The sequence below is a fragment of the Haliotis asinina genome, chromosome 3 (assembly GCF_037392515.1).
Source record: "Haliotis asinina isolate JCU_RB_2024 chromosome 3, JCU_Hal_asi_v2, whole genome shotgun sequence".
NCBI lineage: Eukaryota > Metazoa > Mollusca > Gastropoda > Lepetellida > Haliotidae > Haliotis > Haliotis asinina.
Window position 1 is genome coordinate 38,017,660 of NC_090282.1, and position 17,026 is coordinate 38,034,685.

Sequence of the window (17,026 nt, forward strand, 5' to 3'; positions counted from 1 at the left end):
CTGGAATATTGCTGAATGCGGCGTAAAACTAAACTCACTCACTCACACATTCACGCAGCAACACCATAGTCTTCCCTCTCGTTGGATAATAAAACTACAACTGGGTGGGAAACATAATTTAAACAAGGAAAACTTGACATGTCGATAGCAGTGTCATTTCTCTCTGTTCATGCGCTGTTATAACTGATCATTATATCCTTCTATACACACCAAAAACACTCACCAGCTGACTGGGTTATTTCAACGGAACACATCCGCGTTACTCACACTTACAACAAGCACATTGCGTGATCGTTGACGAACCTTGCGGCGTATCTGAGGAGTTCGGGCGGTTGTGACAAAGCGGACGGTAACGAGGTGTTACATATCCCGGTGATAACAAACATTCGAGTGTCGGAGATATTATACAAAGATTAATGCATCAGGTCACATAAGTAAGTATAGGCCAGGGACCTTGACTAACGGACTCATGTCTATCATGTGATAACAATACGCTGTCGATATCAGTTTCATACCATCGCAAATCATCTGACCTTTTTCCTTAAGTACGTACATGGTGTCTCAATGCACACTACCTCGTTGGCAGTCTACATCCAAGAGAGAAGATCAGTCAGTGGTAAGTGATGTATTTATTTTTGTGATGTTACGCGAATTATGAGGATTTATGTCCAGATGTGGGATTCGACCCATGATTTGACACGATTTAAAATACCATGCCAACATTACCTCTGTGCTAAATACCTAACATTAATTTTATTTTAATAAAATTTCAAAATACAGTGATGGTTATGGCTTACGTGTAGCTTCTTCAGTGCAGCATGAGTGTAAGTGACAGTGTCTCTTGCCTTACCTTCCGCTTTCGTATGAATGACTTCTAGGAAATCTAACTTCAAATTGACTGTAGCGGAAATACAGATAAAGTAGTGTTATGAACATTTACTGAACTTTCTGATAGACGTATTATTGGTGTGGGGTATCACGTTTGTGTTTTCACATTCATTTTTTCAGATATGATAATGGTTTGTTCGACCTAAAATGGATCGGTATTAATCTTCAGTGAAATTATGATGACATGTTCTTGTCTTTGGGTAGCTTAACCACAGAGATCCACGTACATAACAGCGAAAGATCTTCATCTACAGAGAAAATCTCGCAGATATTCACTAATCTTTTGTCACAGAATATGTGACACAACAAAGACGATTTACAAAGGATTCACTGCGAAACGTTGCTAAGCGCGCCATCCATGTATCAACGGAACTGTGATTAAAACTTTACCCGGAACTGGGGTGGCGTAATTAAATGCACGTTCCGAGCGTTGGTGTTAACCGGATACACAAAATGGCGTTGTCACGAAGTTTATCTGGGTCACGGTATTCGAAAATCGGGCTGATTATTTTGGGCGTCGGAATTATATTCCACATAACTGGATTCAGCGTCCCTGACTGGGTGGAAGTGGAGACAGCAGTGGGGAAAGCGAACAAAGGATTATGGAAAGTCTGCGGAGAGGAAGTGTTAGGATGTGATTACCTGTACGATCAGCCGGGTAAGACTTTCATTTATCATTCGTTGTTATGTGAAGGACAACGTTATGGAAGGTCACCAGAAATGACTCTCCTTCTATGGTCTTAGTAAGAGAGTATGGTTTTGCGCCGCTTTTAGGTGTTCGTGGTAATTGATGCCTATGTAATCTCTTTCCTCGTAGTACTTTATTTCATGTTGGAGTTTCACGGCCCTGGCGTTAACGCGGCCTTGACACTGTACTTGCAGGATGGTTCGAAGGCGTGCAGGTGCTCGAGACGGTGGGACTGGTGTTTGAGGTAGCTGCCCTGTTCTGTGTGGGGTGGTACATGTACCTGGGTTCAAGAACAGCAGTCTTTTCCAGTGCGGCAACGAGTTTGGCGTCAGGTGGGTATTATTTTCTGAATAAATGTTATTCGGATCTTGCCATTAAATACCGCTTAAATAAGATTCGACTGTTCAAAGCTGACCACCTGTCTGTTTTACCTGAAGTATTAACAATCATGTATTATAGGCCAATGGGATTCGTAAGGCCAGGCATTATTGCCAGTTAATTTATCCCGTTGTCAAGCATAGTATCTTTGTTGAGAAATATCAGTCTATGCTGATTTGTCAAGCAAAGACTCAATAACAACATGCTGTCATTTAGTCTGAGTATTTCTTAGCGAGATCAGAAACTAAACGATATACCATTTGAAATGCCATTTGTTTCCAACTTTTTGCGAACACCTATGTTCATCACTATCTGATAGCGATTCATAAATGTTCGTGATGTAATTGGATTTCAGCTGACTGTCTTAGCTGAGGGGGCGGTGGGGTAGCCTAGTGGTTAAAGCGTTCGCTCGTCACGCCGAAGACCCGGGTTCGATTCCCCACATGGGTACAATGTGTGAGGCCCATTTTCTGGTGTCCCCCGCCGTGATATCGCTGGAATATTGCTAAAAGCGGCGTAAAACCAAACTCACTCACTCTTAGCTGAGACTGGTTACGGAATATGGTTGCTCTTTTTTAACAGCTCTCTCCACAATTATTGGACTCATAATATTTTGGGCGAGGCATGACTCGGATGAAGACCTCAACTGGGGATTTGCTTTCGAAGTGATCGGTGCTCTGAACTGCATTGGTGCTGGCGGCCTATTCATCTATGAGGGTAAAACAAGGACAGGCTACGTCAGCCTCAGATAACGAGGTCGATGTCTGCTGGACAATGTAATAGCAGGGGCTGGTCAGAGAGGTATGAATAATGACATTTATGATCCAAGAAACGTCCGTGCGACGAAAGAAGAGGAATCAGGTCTTTCAGCATGTGGTCATGATGAGATGTCCATTGAAATGGCAACTGGTGAATGGACAACTTAAGAACTATAGTTATACAGTCTTCCAGCATGTGGTCATGACGAGATGCCCATTGAAATGGCGACTGGTGAATGGACAACTTAAGAACTATAGTTATACAGTCAACCGTAAAACGGACACAGGGGATTGGATTATCAATACCCTCGATTCCATTAAATCGCAAAGCAGACACTGTCACCAATACATGCTCATTTAAGAGGTAGTATAGGAAAAGATGAGATGTGCAACACGAATGTCACATTGGGTGATGGCAATAATGAACAGTATGTACTGTCTTCTCATGGCACATAACATATATACCATGGTGCCAGCAGTTCATGTCTTTATGAATATTCATGATGTGCAAGAGACGGGTTGCAGAAACATCGGCATCATCACGTATTGGATTATGTTTTTCTACCAGATCGGGATATGGCGACGGATTATTAAAATATGATATAGGTTTTTATATGTAACATTAGTTACCGTATTGTGTACCATGTATTTCTGAATTCTTGTAGGTCTGTCCAAAAGTATTGTATGAACTTGACAATGATGTGCAATATGCATTGCGGGAGTCATTTGTTGGAGTGAGTGAGTGAATGAGTGAGTCTCACGCGGGTTTTTCCAATATGCCAGCAATGTCAAGGCGGACGACACCAGAAATGGACTTCACTCATTATACGCATGTGGGGAATCGAACCCGGGTCTTCTGCGTGACGATGGATACAAGGCGATTCGTGTAACACGAATTGCTTGCGTTAAGACTAAACCAAGGATTTGAGACCGTTGTGTACGTGCATTCTTAAAGGTTACATGCAACCAAAAATTCAAACATAATTAAAACACAATTATCACTTATTCATGACATATAATATACGTTGTTGCTTGTGAAAAAACAAATAAACAAAAATATAAGCGTACAATCGTGATTCAAAAGTGCAATATTTTGTACTTGGGCTTACTTCCCTCGAAACGAAGCCCTCGACTGACCGAACCCAGTCATGTGCACCTGAGTGTAACGAGCTTCCGATTGGCTGGTTCATTACGCCGAGTATTCATTGTGTGTACAGTGTGATATGTTTGATGGGCATTTTAGAAGTGTGGCGAGTCACAAAAAAGTAAGATTCTTTATGGGTAACAACTTCTTTTATTGCACTTGATGCGTCGTTTCAGTACAGATTCATATACCTAAGAATGAAGATCACCTGATGAAGGAGTAAGCATTAACTCCGAAACGTTGTGTTCTCACATAAAGAAGTTGATATCCATAAAAATCTTCATTCTTATGTATTTTCACTTCTAAATGACATTCAAAGAATTGAGATTCATATACCGTTGTCAAACAAAATCATATACACTGGAAGAAATTGTTATCCATAAAGAACGTATATAGAGATATTGGGTTTTGTAAATACATGTTCTCTGAATTTCCAGTAAAATTCATCTCAGTAGAGATGGTGAACTACTGCGTGGCTGGAAACTGTCATTCGTCCAAGTACAAAACAAGACTTGACACTAATCAGAGTTTGCACCAGTTTGCGTCAGATCCAGTCATCCGAAAAATAATGGATGTAGTTTGTTTGCAACCCACAGACATAAAATCATGTCATGTGTACAAGTATCACACCTCCTGAGACGGGACTCGGGTGCACAAGTCATAAATCAATGTATTTTGTTTATGGCGTATACCCCGATAGGTGTTAAGTTAAAACTGCACGTGGCCAATGATTGAAACTGTCTATGGTATATTGTCTTTGGCAGACAGGCAGGCAGGCAGACATATATTGGTGTCAATAAACCAGACATTGAGCTTTCTCTGTGACAGAGGCTGCTTACTACAATCAACAAGTTTTTTTATGTAACGAGTAGATTATTTACTTGTTTGTGTACACAACCAAGATTAGACTATTGCTCACGACCTCATACTCCGGGCACGCAGACTGTTTCAAGCACCGCGAACCTATTCTCTGCGCATGCGTCTTGTTTCGGTAAGTGTATACCGAACGGTATCAGAATCTGCAAAGTTTTACGTTGCATGTGACCTTTAAAGTTAAGGCATTTATATTATCAGAGTATGGTGCGTATTGTTTGAGTGACGTCTGGGTGTCCAACGTAAAATTATTGTATGGGCCTTAAAATAATGTGAAAGACGCAGTGTTTAACTGAAGGCACTTGTAATCCACGTGGCATATACAAGGGTATCGACGTGACAGTGTATGGACATGACCATATATGAACATGACCATATATGAACATGACCATATATGAACATGACAGTGTATGGACATGACAGTGTATACCCATCGGGTGTAGTTCCTTGGAATACGTTCCAGAACTACTGTCCTACACAGACTTTCAACATGGATTACACCTGGAGCATTGGTACACAATTAATAACGCTTCCACATAAAAGTACGATGGGTGAGTTAAGGTTTACGCCGTACTCAGCAATATTCCAGCTACACTGCGGCGGTCTGTAAATAATCGAGTCTGGAACAGACAATCCAGTGATCAATAACATGAGCCTCGATCTGCGCAACTGGGAGCCGATGACATGTGTCAAGCAAGTCAGCGAGTCTGACCACCCGATCCCGTTAGTCGCCTCATAGCATAGTCGTGTTTTATGGCAAGCATGGGTTGCTGAAGACCTATTCTATCCCGGGACCTTCACGGGTCCATAAAAGTACGAACTTCATGTTGTGTTCAACGCGATAGTGTGTCAAGCCAACTGATAAATCGGCATCCGTTGGCGTGGCATGGTTAAAGAAGGCCAATGTGAACGCTGACGTAGCTACATCGGTCATGTTGAACCCTTTTATTAACGAGAATCTCGGGAAACTGCAGGGATACGGGATATGTGTGTTTCATATTCGAAACACACATACAATATTGATAGATCCAAGGTCAAATCAATCTAATGAGGCTTTGGGGGATATACTTGACGAGGACAATATTCCAGCGACATCATGGCAGGGGACACAACGAATGAGAAGCACATAAAAGTTGGTATTCAAGTATAAGACAAAATAGTATGGATGTCAACTTCTTTGTTATTGTACACACGTCACTGCTTAAGAAACGGGTTCAGTTTTGACTTAATTGACTGTTGTCTCTGACCCATTGCCGACACTGTCGCGAAACGCAAATTATTGTGCACAGACAGGCAAAATGGTCACACAAGTTGTGTTTTACGCCGCTTTTATCAATGTTCCAGCAATAACACTACGAGAGACACCAGAAATGGGCTTCACACATTGTACCCATGTGGAGAATCGACCCGCGTGAGGAGCGAACGCTTTAACCACTAGGCTACCCCACCGCCCCTTACACGAGACGAAAAGCGTTCTTGACGACAGAGTTTAAACTGACATTACCTGATAATAGAGCTTATCGCGTATTATAACCTTTATGTACCAGACAGTTATCTAATGTCGTCATCAATTCACCCGTTATTTATGTGTCCCGCACCATACACCTACAATACAAACGTCGCACAAGCAATGACTTTTTTCGATACATAAAATGGTGTTAATAAACATAGGTAACACGAAGCTTGAGAACATAGTAATGATAGTCTGAATGTCAGGTAACACACATGAAGGTGACACAAAACAAATGGTCTTATGTTTACAGTAAACGATTACTTGTGGTACTTCAGTCTGAACTGAAATGAAAGTCGATGTGCTGTTAACTCAGATTACACGTCCTCAAAGGGACCTCTCATTTTGGTTCGTGTCAATAGTAGTCCACTGTACGCCCAGATGGGATACCGAGAAAGAAGTCAGAATGGTTTTGAATGTATGTATGCATATGTATGTAAGTATGTGCGTGCATGCGTGGGTGCGTGTGCGTGTCAAACAGTGATGATGTCTTAATACATGCGAAGGCATGTTATGTGTCCATCGGTGTTCCAGTTCCCGAAGCACTAAAGTGATCGTGAGTTACTATGGTAACCTTTGTGCAGTGTTAAAGAATGGGAGTTAAGGTTAACCTTGGTAAAGGTTGCTTCGTGAAAGGAACCCCTGAAAATAACGGCGCGCACTTTGATAGTCCAGCTGGAGAGTTACATCGAACACTAACTTTGTCATTGATGCACAGGTCTTCCACTTATTTGCATTAAAACATTTTACTCAGACATTTCATGGTGGCTCCGTGAATAAACTTCCGAGCGCCCTTGGGAATCTCCGTAGCAGGTACATCCTCGATTGTCCCTAAAGGGTTGTGAAAGGAACAACTGGAGGTAAAGTTATCAAAGCGGTTAAAAAAGCCATTTTTTTGCAGCGTGGGTTGGGTTAGTTTGGAGCTGGGGAAGAGGGTGATTGTATTTGGGACTGGTGTGGGTTGAGGTCGGTCTGACAAGGTGATGTATGAGTGAGTAGGCTCGTGTAAGGGTCATATCTTCAATACGGTGTGTGAATATCATTGGAAGCAATGACACATCGCCGACTCCTGGACTGAGTGACAAGAGAAAACCCAAAGTACACACGCACGCACGCACGCACGCACGCACGCACGCACGCACGCACACATGCCCATGACATTGTTTAAATTGTACAAAGACAGTTAAACAAATTAAGTGAAATGTATATTAGTACCTGGTTTCTAAATAGCAACGGCTCACCAAACTACGTCTAACATTACGACTAGCAGAGTCGTCATCCAGTCCTCCTCCACACTCACCTACAATATCAACTCACTCACTCACTCACTCCCTCGTCCATAATTCTGTTGCAGAGTATGTTATATCACTTGTACACTTGTGAACTCCTACACTGAGCCAAACAAACCACAGTAGAGGGTCTCGTCAGGTGATCTTTGTGCGACCTATGACCGTCCAATCAAACGGCCGAACGGATAAAACCAATAAGCCAGCGGCTACTGCTTTGGGTTTGGCGGGACTTACAAAACTCCCCAGTCACTGACACTGATCCCTCAACAAACGAAACTTTGCATAAAAAACAGTCAGATATTTGATCTGCAGTTTAGGACTTTCTGACGACACAGTTACCATTAGCTAATATTTCCGCTAGCAAGACATCCGAGAAAATTGACAAAACCGCTATTTTCAGTGTCTGATCACTAACTGTTCACAGTGTTGTAGCATGTTCGACGTGCATCGTAAGGATACAATCGTTCGGAAAATAGCAGTCGGAATCGTTCAGGTACAAAACTTTTCGAGGTAAAAGATGAAAAGGTATATGTGCAAATGTCCATGGCGCAATTTGGTAAGCTGTGTTCTGATTGGTCAATCTCAAAGGTTACCTAACGTGACCTCCTACTCAGTAGAGGAGTGTGACGAGTAACACTTATACTGACATTCCAGTAATAGTTGTGCACATATTTTAACGATCCATTTATCGATTCATTTCGGTCGATTCATTTATAACTGTAGGCCATAGACCCATTGCACGGTCAGGGGTCCAGGTGTTCAGTCAGTACTGCTGCATTTTGTCGTAATCAAAACTACCAAAACGTTGGACCCGGATATAACACAAGACGCCGGGAGTGTGTAGCCGGTGTGTGTGTCGTATTCAAACGTACCGGCGTCTTGTGTTATATATCGTGTGTGTGTGTGTGTGTGTGTGTGTGTGTCTGTGTGTGTGTACATATATGGCTAGACTAACAGCTAGTCTCAGAACGCCGGTAGTGTGTAGCCGGTGTGTGTGTCGTATTTAAAACTACCGGCGTCTTGTGTTATATCTTCTTCTTTTTTTTTTTTTTTTTTGTGTGTGTGTGTGTGTGTGTGTACACATATATGGCTAGACTAACAGCTAGTCTCAGAACGCCGGTAGTGTGTAGCCGGTGTGTGTGTCGTATTCAAAACTACCGGCGTCTTGTGTTATATCTTTTGTGTGTGTGTGTGTGTGTGTGTGTGTGTGTGTGTGTGTGTGTGTGTGTACATATATGGCTCGACTAACAGCTAGTCTCAGAAATGAACACATGTTACTGAAATTATAAGTTTTTAAATTAAAAAATATAAATACAATTAGAAAGAAGCCCAGAGACCCTGAAACTGTGGAAATCTAGACTTGCACGGACCATGTTAGCTATATTTTCTCCAGGGTCTGTAAAATAGACTAATATACACGGCCTGCAAATATGCTTTGTAATATAATGGCTGAGTGTCACACGTAACAAGAGCAGCTTAAACGGGCATATAAAACACACACGTGTGTTAAAACATATTTCGAAATGCTATACACCTTCACCCGTGAGTGCAGGGACTTTATTTTTGTTTTAGATGGGAGTAGATATGATGCTTTTAGCCATAGAAGGTAGAACGACATCGTATGCTAAGGAAAACAGAAATGGTCTTTTCACATAGTTCAAGTATCGAGAATCCAATCCGGGTTGTCTTGCGTCGAGGTAAAATTTAAACAGCAATCCAACAGCTCTTTGTGTCTCTGCTGGGTCACATGTGCGGCTGTAATCTCTGTCGTTAATTACCACATTCCGGTGCTTTTTGAGATGAGATGATTACTAGACTGACCGATACGGTGTTCTTATCAAAACGAAACTTAGGTCATTTTCCATTTTCATTGACCTTCATGGCATATACGTAGATATTACTAACATGTCAGCATCAGAACATGTATGTGGAATATGAGCTACAGGTTTAAAGTACGAGACAAAAGAATGAAGTGACAAGACTTTTACCAACTTTCTTCTCATCCTCAATCAAATTTCAATATATAATGTCATAGATGAGCTTAAAATGCATCTGCTGAAAATAGTTCCTCAAAGGTCTACAAGCGGCATCGTACAAGCGAGCCTAGAGATACTTAAACAAACTAGAAAATTGTACACACACACACACACACACACACACACACTCACTACTCACAACTATTTAGCGCACAGATAAATCTTCATGGTGCAAGTACATTGAATTTACTGAATTTGATTATTAATGCTCGTGTTTTGAAGAATAAACATTTATAAAATCGCGGTAGGATGTCGTTTGACTTACTAACATCCTCCAGCATCACCTAAGGTACAGTGATGTATAATAAGACAGATATAACTCATGATCCACTGGCTAATGGAGCTAATGTCATAACTTTACTAACACTATAAAGCTGGGACGACTCTGACCCAGAAAGTGACAAAACCTACTTACTCCTTTAGATTTCACGATATATAAATAACAGAGCCATATTTCTAATTCAGTGGGCCCTCAGTGAGTTCATCACATCATCACAGGGATGAGGCAAATAATCCCTTAACACACAATGTTGGACAATATAATGCCCAGTTAGACGAACAGCTAGTCACTGAAATGAACATATTTTAACTGCAGAAATTGAAGTAAAATACACTAAAAAGTAGTTCATTTGAAACCCACTCATTCTTGGGCTGCATTGGGTGTATTTGTTTCATGGTCTTTATGACAAACGTGTGCGCAGGGTAATGGTGTGATTAAACAAATAGACCGGACACGAAGTATAACGGGAATATAGCATGTTTGTGTAGTTTAATGCTTGCTATCCATTAGTTATTGGAGCCCAGAACGGGAAGGTATTCAGTGGCACCGAGAAGCCTCTTGTACTCCATCCAACAGAAAAATCCTCCAATCAGGAGTCCGACGCCAGCCGGAAACTCAAGGTAGACTGCCCAGGATTTGTCGTCGAGAATCTTCGCGAGGAATGTCACGGCCCCGATAACTGTCAAGGCGCCTGAGTAAAACAGTGTTAAAGATTCAGCAGTATTTATATGGAACTTTTTTTTATCCTACTTTGAATATTAATGCCACAACAAATACTCACCATATCAGTTTCTTCTTAATTCATCTTTAAAAGTGCCAGAGGATAAAAGCGTTTTTGTATCACTAATAGTTAACTATTTCAGTTTCTATATATAAATACTGTCAGTTTAATTGCTTTCACGGATTTTCTTGCTCAGTCAGCATTTGGAGGCATACTTAAAGAGATTCTTCTTTTCCTGATAGTGAATCTAGGAACATATCATTTAACTGCGAACTAAAATTGTTTGAGAAAAAACCCATTAAAATTATTAAGATGTTTTGTATGACTATTGATTGATGTATGTGCAAAACAGTACACTGGTCTGGCAAGAATGTGGGTATTCCTTGACTGTGAACTCTTGAACCTGTACAAAATGAAACCCCTTCATTCCGGATCCTGCTAATCCAGAAGAGCATGCAGACACATGGATACTACTACTACTGCTGCTGCTACTACTACTACTGCTACTGCTACTAGTACTACTGCTGCTGCTCCTACTACTGCTACTACTGCTGCTGCTGCTGCTGCTACTACTACTGCTGCTACTACTACTACTGCCACTACTGCTGCTGCTGCTGCTGCTACTACTACTACTACTACTACTTCTGCGACTACTGCTGCTGCTACTACTACTGCTGCTACTACTACTACTGCTGCTGCTGCTGCTACTGCTACTACTACTGCTGCTGCTACTACTACTACTGCTGCTGCTACTACTGCCACTGCTACTAGTACTACTACTACTACTACTACTTCTTGCTCAGTCAGCATTTGGAGGCATACTTAAAGAGATTCTTCTTTTCCTGATAGTGAATCTAGGAACATATCATTTAACTGCGAACTAAAATTGTATGAGAAAAAACCCATTAAAATTATTAAGATGTTTTGTATGACCATTGATTGATGTATGTGCAAAACAGTACACTGGTCTGGCAAGAATGTGGGTATTCCTTGACTGTGAACTCTTGAACCTGTACAAAATGAAACCCCTTCATTCCGGATCCTGCTAATCCAGAAGAGCATGCAGACGCATGGATACTACTACTACTGCTGCTGTTGCTACTACTACTGCTACTAGTACTACTGCTGCTGCTGCTACTACTACTACTGCTACTACTGCTGCTGCTGCTACTACTACTACTACTCCTGCTGCTGCTACTGCTACTTCTGCTGCTGCTACTACTACTGCTGCTACTACTACTTCTGCTGCTACTACTACTACTGCTGCTACTGCTACTGCTGCTACTACTACTACTACTGCTGCTGCTGCTACTGCTACTACTACTACTACTTCTGCTACTACTGCTGCTGCTCCTGCTGCTGCTACTACTACTACTACTGCTGCTGCTGCTACTACTACTTCTGCTGCTACTACTACTACTACTGCTGCTGCTGCTACTACTACAAATGCTACTACTACTACTGCTGCTGCTACTACTACTACTGCTGCTACTACTGCCACTGCTACTAGTACTACTACTGCTGCTGCTGCTACTACTACTGCTACTAGTACTACTACTGCTACTACTACTGCTACTGCTACTACGACTTCTGCTGCTACTAGTACTACTACTGCTAGTACTACTACTGCCACTGCTACTACTACTACTGCTACTAATACTAATACTACTACTGCTGCTGCTACTAATACTACTGCTACTAGTACTACTACTGCTACTACTACTGCTACTACTACTACGACTTCTGCTGCTACTAGTACTACTACTGCTAGTACTACTACTGCCACTGCTACTACTACTGCTACTACTACTGCTACTACTACTACTGCTACTACTACTACTATTGCAACTAGTACTACTAGTGCTACTACTAGTGCTGCAGCTACTACTCTTACTACTACTGCTATTATTACCACTACTGCAACTACTACTACTACTACCACTACTACCACTACTACTACTACCACTACTACCACTACTACTACTACCACTACTACTACTACTACCACTACCACTACTACTACTACTACTACTACTACAGCTTGTGCGTGATTTTGTAAACAACGGTCCACGACGGTACAATTGCACGCCATCCAACACGTCACGGAGTCGAAGTTGCCTCTTTCCAAAGCATCGTCAGTCGAAACACTCCTGTGACATGTGACTTACCTGCTGTGACAAAGAAGGACTGACAAAGTCTCATCTTGAAAGGGGAAGGACTGTACAGGAACCAGCCTACAAGACCAACTCCCAGTATACTGAATATAAATGCTATAGCCTCCACAGCCTGCACCCAATGGAACACACCTGCAGCAGAGAAATAGGAAGGGCGTCAGGGATGTAAATAATACCGTGAGTGGATATGATTTTACGCCGCTTTTACCAATATTCAAGCCAAATCACAGAAGGGGTGGGGGTGGGGGGAGCTCCAGAAATGGGACTGAGTGAGTTAGTTTGGTTTTACACCGCCTTTGTTTTTGCCATATTCCAGCAGTATCACGGCGGTGGGTACTAGAAATAGGTTTTACACATCATACCCATGTGGGAACTCGAACTCGGGTCATCGACGTGATGAGGAAACGCTTGTACCAGTGCGCTACCTCACTGTCCCCAGAAAAGGGATTCACACATTGTACCCATGTGAGGAATCGAACTCAGGTCTTCAGTGTGACGTGAAAGCTGTAACTCCTAGGTTTATACCGACCCAAGAAAACAAAAGAAAATTTGGAGAACTAAAATGTTATAAAGTGGAAAAATAGAAACAAAGTGCTAGATTAACAGGGACGGTTCCTCGAAACGGTCGTGAAACTTACGTGATCGCAGGAGTGGAGAGGTGCGGTGAAGTGAGGTGAGGTGAGGTGAGGTGAGATGAGGTGAAACTGGATGCGACCTCGGGGTCAGGATAGTTAAACATGAACAGCGATGTAGTACTATATGTATTCCTGTACTTATACACATCCTACCCAGTAATAATTATTTCATAATCGGGTCTTATTGGCAAGTCAACATCGGGACAAGCTATACCAGTATTATATTGACAGAATTGTGTCCTTCTAAGCCTGTCTTTTGTATGTTTGTTTCTTTCATTTTTAATACTCTAGTCAGCAATCGAAGAGCTATATGACAGTGATCAGTAAATAATGGAGACTGGAACAACTGCTTTGTTTGTTGTTTAACGACGCACTGAGCATCATCCCAGCCCTATTGCGGCGGTCTGTAACTAATCGATTTTGGACCAGACAATCTTGTGATCAAAATCATGAACATCGATCTACGAACTGCAACACGATGACATGTATCAATCTAATCATTGAGCCTGTCCACCTGATCCCGTTAGTCGCTTCTCACGACAAACATGCGTATAGTTTACTGAAGATCAGTTCTAACCCGTATGTTTAAGCCTGTATATTTTATTGGAATCTGATTGTGCTTCTGACATGGGTTTTTCCGTAAGATTCTGGTATTTCCGGGTTTTACCAAAGTTGAAAACGTCTATCACATGTATTCAAAGTGGCGCTGAAACGAACAGGCATATGTATATGGTATATCACAACATCCGGACTGTCTAATATATGTGCGTATATATAGTTTGATATATATATGTGAGTTTAGTTTGACGCCGAACTCAAGAATATTCCAGCCATATCAGCCACACCACAAATGGGCTTCACACAGTACTACCCTTAAACGGAATCGAACCCAGGTCTTTGGCGTGACGTGCGAACACTTCAACCACTTGACTATCCCACCGCCCCTGCACATGATGTAGAGAAATTTGCAGTTATATTGTAGGGGAAGTCCATTGGTTAAAAAGGTATCTTACGTAACAAAACTGTACATACGGAATGGGATTTCTTTGGCTGAATATGCAGTGTTTTGGAAACTGACATAAAAAAATAACGATAAAAATCGTACAATTGATTTAATATCGTGCAATAACAATTTCCTTATGTATTCAAAACAGAACTTCCTTCCTTCCAAATCAAATGAAACAGACTGGGCAAACCGTCGGGGGCCGCGTCACACGTCCCAGCTTCACACAGAACACCATGGACGTCGTTTATGTGATATCATTTCGAAGTGGCATGTTATGGAAAAAACTATTTTGATGTTGAACAGAGGGTTTTTACACTGAATCATAGTTTGTGGACTCTTTTCCTGCTTGATGTTGACCATCATATCATATTGAACTTCCGTTTGCTTTGCCATTTCACTCACTGGTGGTACAAAAAAGCTGTATGGTAAATATACTGAGACAAATAAATAAACGAAAACAGCAAAATTCAAGTGTTCCTTTAGTATAATCCTTTAGTATAGTTCCTTTAGTATATCGAAACAGACTTACTGGGCAAGCTGTCGGGGGCCGCGTCACACGTCCCTGCTTCACACACAAGCCACAAACCGCCATGGACGTCGTTGACCCCGGTGAACCAATAAGGGGATGCAAATGCTATAATCTGAATCACAAATCCAGTAGCACAGCTCAGCAAGGCAAGTTTCACTTTAGCAGAATTCAGAGCTTCAATCGCCATGATGAAATCAGTTTGTAGCCCTGTCAAAAGTTAACCTTCACGATTTCATTCCCTGTACAACTGATGTACAGTTTCCGACTGGCTCTTTATTGATGTTGTTACTGCGCTTCGAACGAGTCTTTCCTGGTATTGTTGATGACATCCGCTCTTGCCGAGATCTGCGTATGGACAATTTGACAGAGAGTGACCTTCGGTGTTCGGTGATTACTTCCGTCACTGAGACCCCCAAACGTGCAAACGGCGAATGTTGTAGTGGATGCGCCCGCAATTTGTTCGTTATATAACGAAAACCTGCAGAATTGATGTTTATTCATATTATCAGGGGACTTTTAGACATTATTTTAAAGGTACTATTTTACACCACACTTCTCTAAAAATAGATAACACTTTTCTCTCAATAATACTAACTATCTGTCCTTATGGAAGCTACCTTATAATTCATGTTTTTAAAAACATACGTTTTTAGTTCACAGTATTAAAGGAAAAGTTCGAAAGAATTAATGCAGCCTTGCATTCAATCGACACTCGCAGCTTCTGCCGGCCGAATATTATTCCAAGCGAACTCCAATGAGTTATGCCCCTTGGAGCGCTCTTACAAATATCCTGGTAACACCGACAACATAAGCCACGTGCGACAGTTTTCGACGTACGAGCAGTTATTTCATTTCATATATGGCAACTGTTTCTGTTTGGAAGCTGCTTCCGAAGTTTCAGTTATCAGGCAATCTTAAGTCTTAATTTTATTGAACCCTAGCCAAAATCAGGCAACAGAATCGTACCCTGGGACTATTCCATTCCGCACAGTGCCGTTTTCTTGATTTTTAAAGAAATATAAAAAAAATGAGATGAGATGATATCTAGAGATATATTGTGCTGTGAAGTGTTTCAAGTCGGGGGTCATCTCAATTTTTTTTATATTTAAAAAAACACCCCAAGTCTTTAATTCTCGCAGTGTCACTAGTTCAATTGTTCCCTTTCAGCTGATTGCAAGTGGCATTTTGCACCGCGGAATGTTTGTTAGCGTGCTTGGTCTTTTCTTACTTAACGCAATAAAAAAAACCCGTTCAGTTGAATGGTTCTGCGTCAGACTCGTTAGATGCAAGGGTGGCGGGCTAGCATGGTGATTAAAGCGTTCTCTCGCTTCTCTCTATCGACCGGGTTCGATTCTCCACATGGGTACAATGTGTACAACCCATTTCTGGTATCCTTTCCTGTGGTCTTGTTAGCATATTACTAAAAGCGGCGTAAAACCAATTCACTCACTTGTTTTGGAACCAGTTGAGGGCAGACCGTGTATATAACGGGTGTATAGTTATCTTCAGTAATCTATTCATATAAATGCCACAGCTTTTTAATAGATTTCATCGGATTATCAAGACTATTCTCTTCCGTTATCATCCAAAGAGGAAGAGGTGTCTGTTCCTCATTCCGACATCCTTGGTTCGATTCCCTAGTCTGATAAGTATGGGTTTCTGAAGACCAGTTAGTCGTGTCCACCAGCACCTGTCGTTACATGATTGAATTATACTGATTTGACGTCAAACATGAAATCACCAAATCGTTTGGTCAGTACGATAAATAGCGTCTTGGGTAAAAATACCAAAATTAATTGACAGTATCGGAATCTCATTTATATTCATCAACAGTTTCATACCTTTATTATAGATAACTTTGCTTCATTCTCTATAATAGCTTCATTAAGCAGGTATTCATTATATGGCTTACATTAAATGTCTGGTATGCAAAATTTCGCTTAGTTGGCATCTCACCTCAGGAAACATAGGACACAGCAAGCTTTTGAAATAATTAGACCTCATCAATGCAGATTCTCGCCTTCGAGTTATGGGAATTAAAAGGGCGTGTAAGTCTCACGAGGCGTCACTTCCGGTACTAAGCTCATTCATCCCTTGCGCGCGCCAACTTGCGATAT

General features: G+C 41.5%; 2 protein-coding genes across 3 annotated transcripts; one reads left to right on the forward strand and one right to left on the reverse strand.

Moving 5' to 3' along the window:
- Positions 1–280: 280 nt before the first annotated feature.
- LOC137277961 (uncharacterized) lies at positions 281–3,779 on the forward strand. 2 transcript variants are annotated; one of them, XM_067809978.1, is made up of 4 exons: positions 281–616; positions 1,093–1,546; positions 1,771–1,908; positions 2,537–3,779. In XM_067809978.1, exons 2-4 carry the CDS (start codon positions 1,303–1,305, stop codon positions 2,704–2,706), a joined length of 552 nt encoding a protein of 183 aa, XP_067666079.1. In that variant the 5' UTR covers positions 281–616; positions 1,093–1,302; the 3' UTR covers positions 2,707–3,779. The 2 variants fall into 2 exon arrangements, with proteins under 2 accessions (XP_067666079.1, XP_067666080.1); XM_067809979.1 differs by having other exon boundaries at positions 327–616; positions 1,009–1,546.
- Positions 3,780–9,052: 5,273 nt separating this feature from the next.
- On the reverse strand, positions 9,053–15,288 carry LOC137276803 (uncharacterized). The gene is made up of 3 exons (XM_067808445.1): positions 14,910–15,288; positions 12,734–12,871; positions 9,053–10,535 (listed from the first exon to the last, which is right to left on the reverse strand). The coding sequence occupies exons 1-3, from the start codon at positions 15,094–15,096 to the stop codon at positions 10,351–10,353; spliced, it is 510 nt and encodes a 169-aa protein (XP_067664546.1). The 5' UTR covers positions 15,097–15,288; the 3' UTR covers positions 9,053–10,350.
- Positions 15,289–17,026: the final 1,738 nt, after the last annotated feature.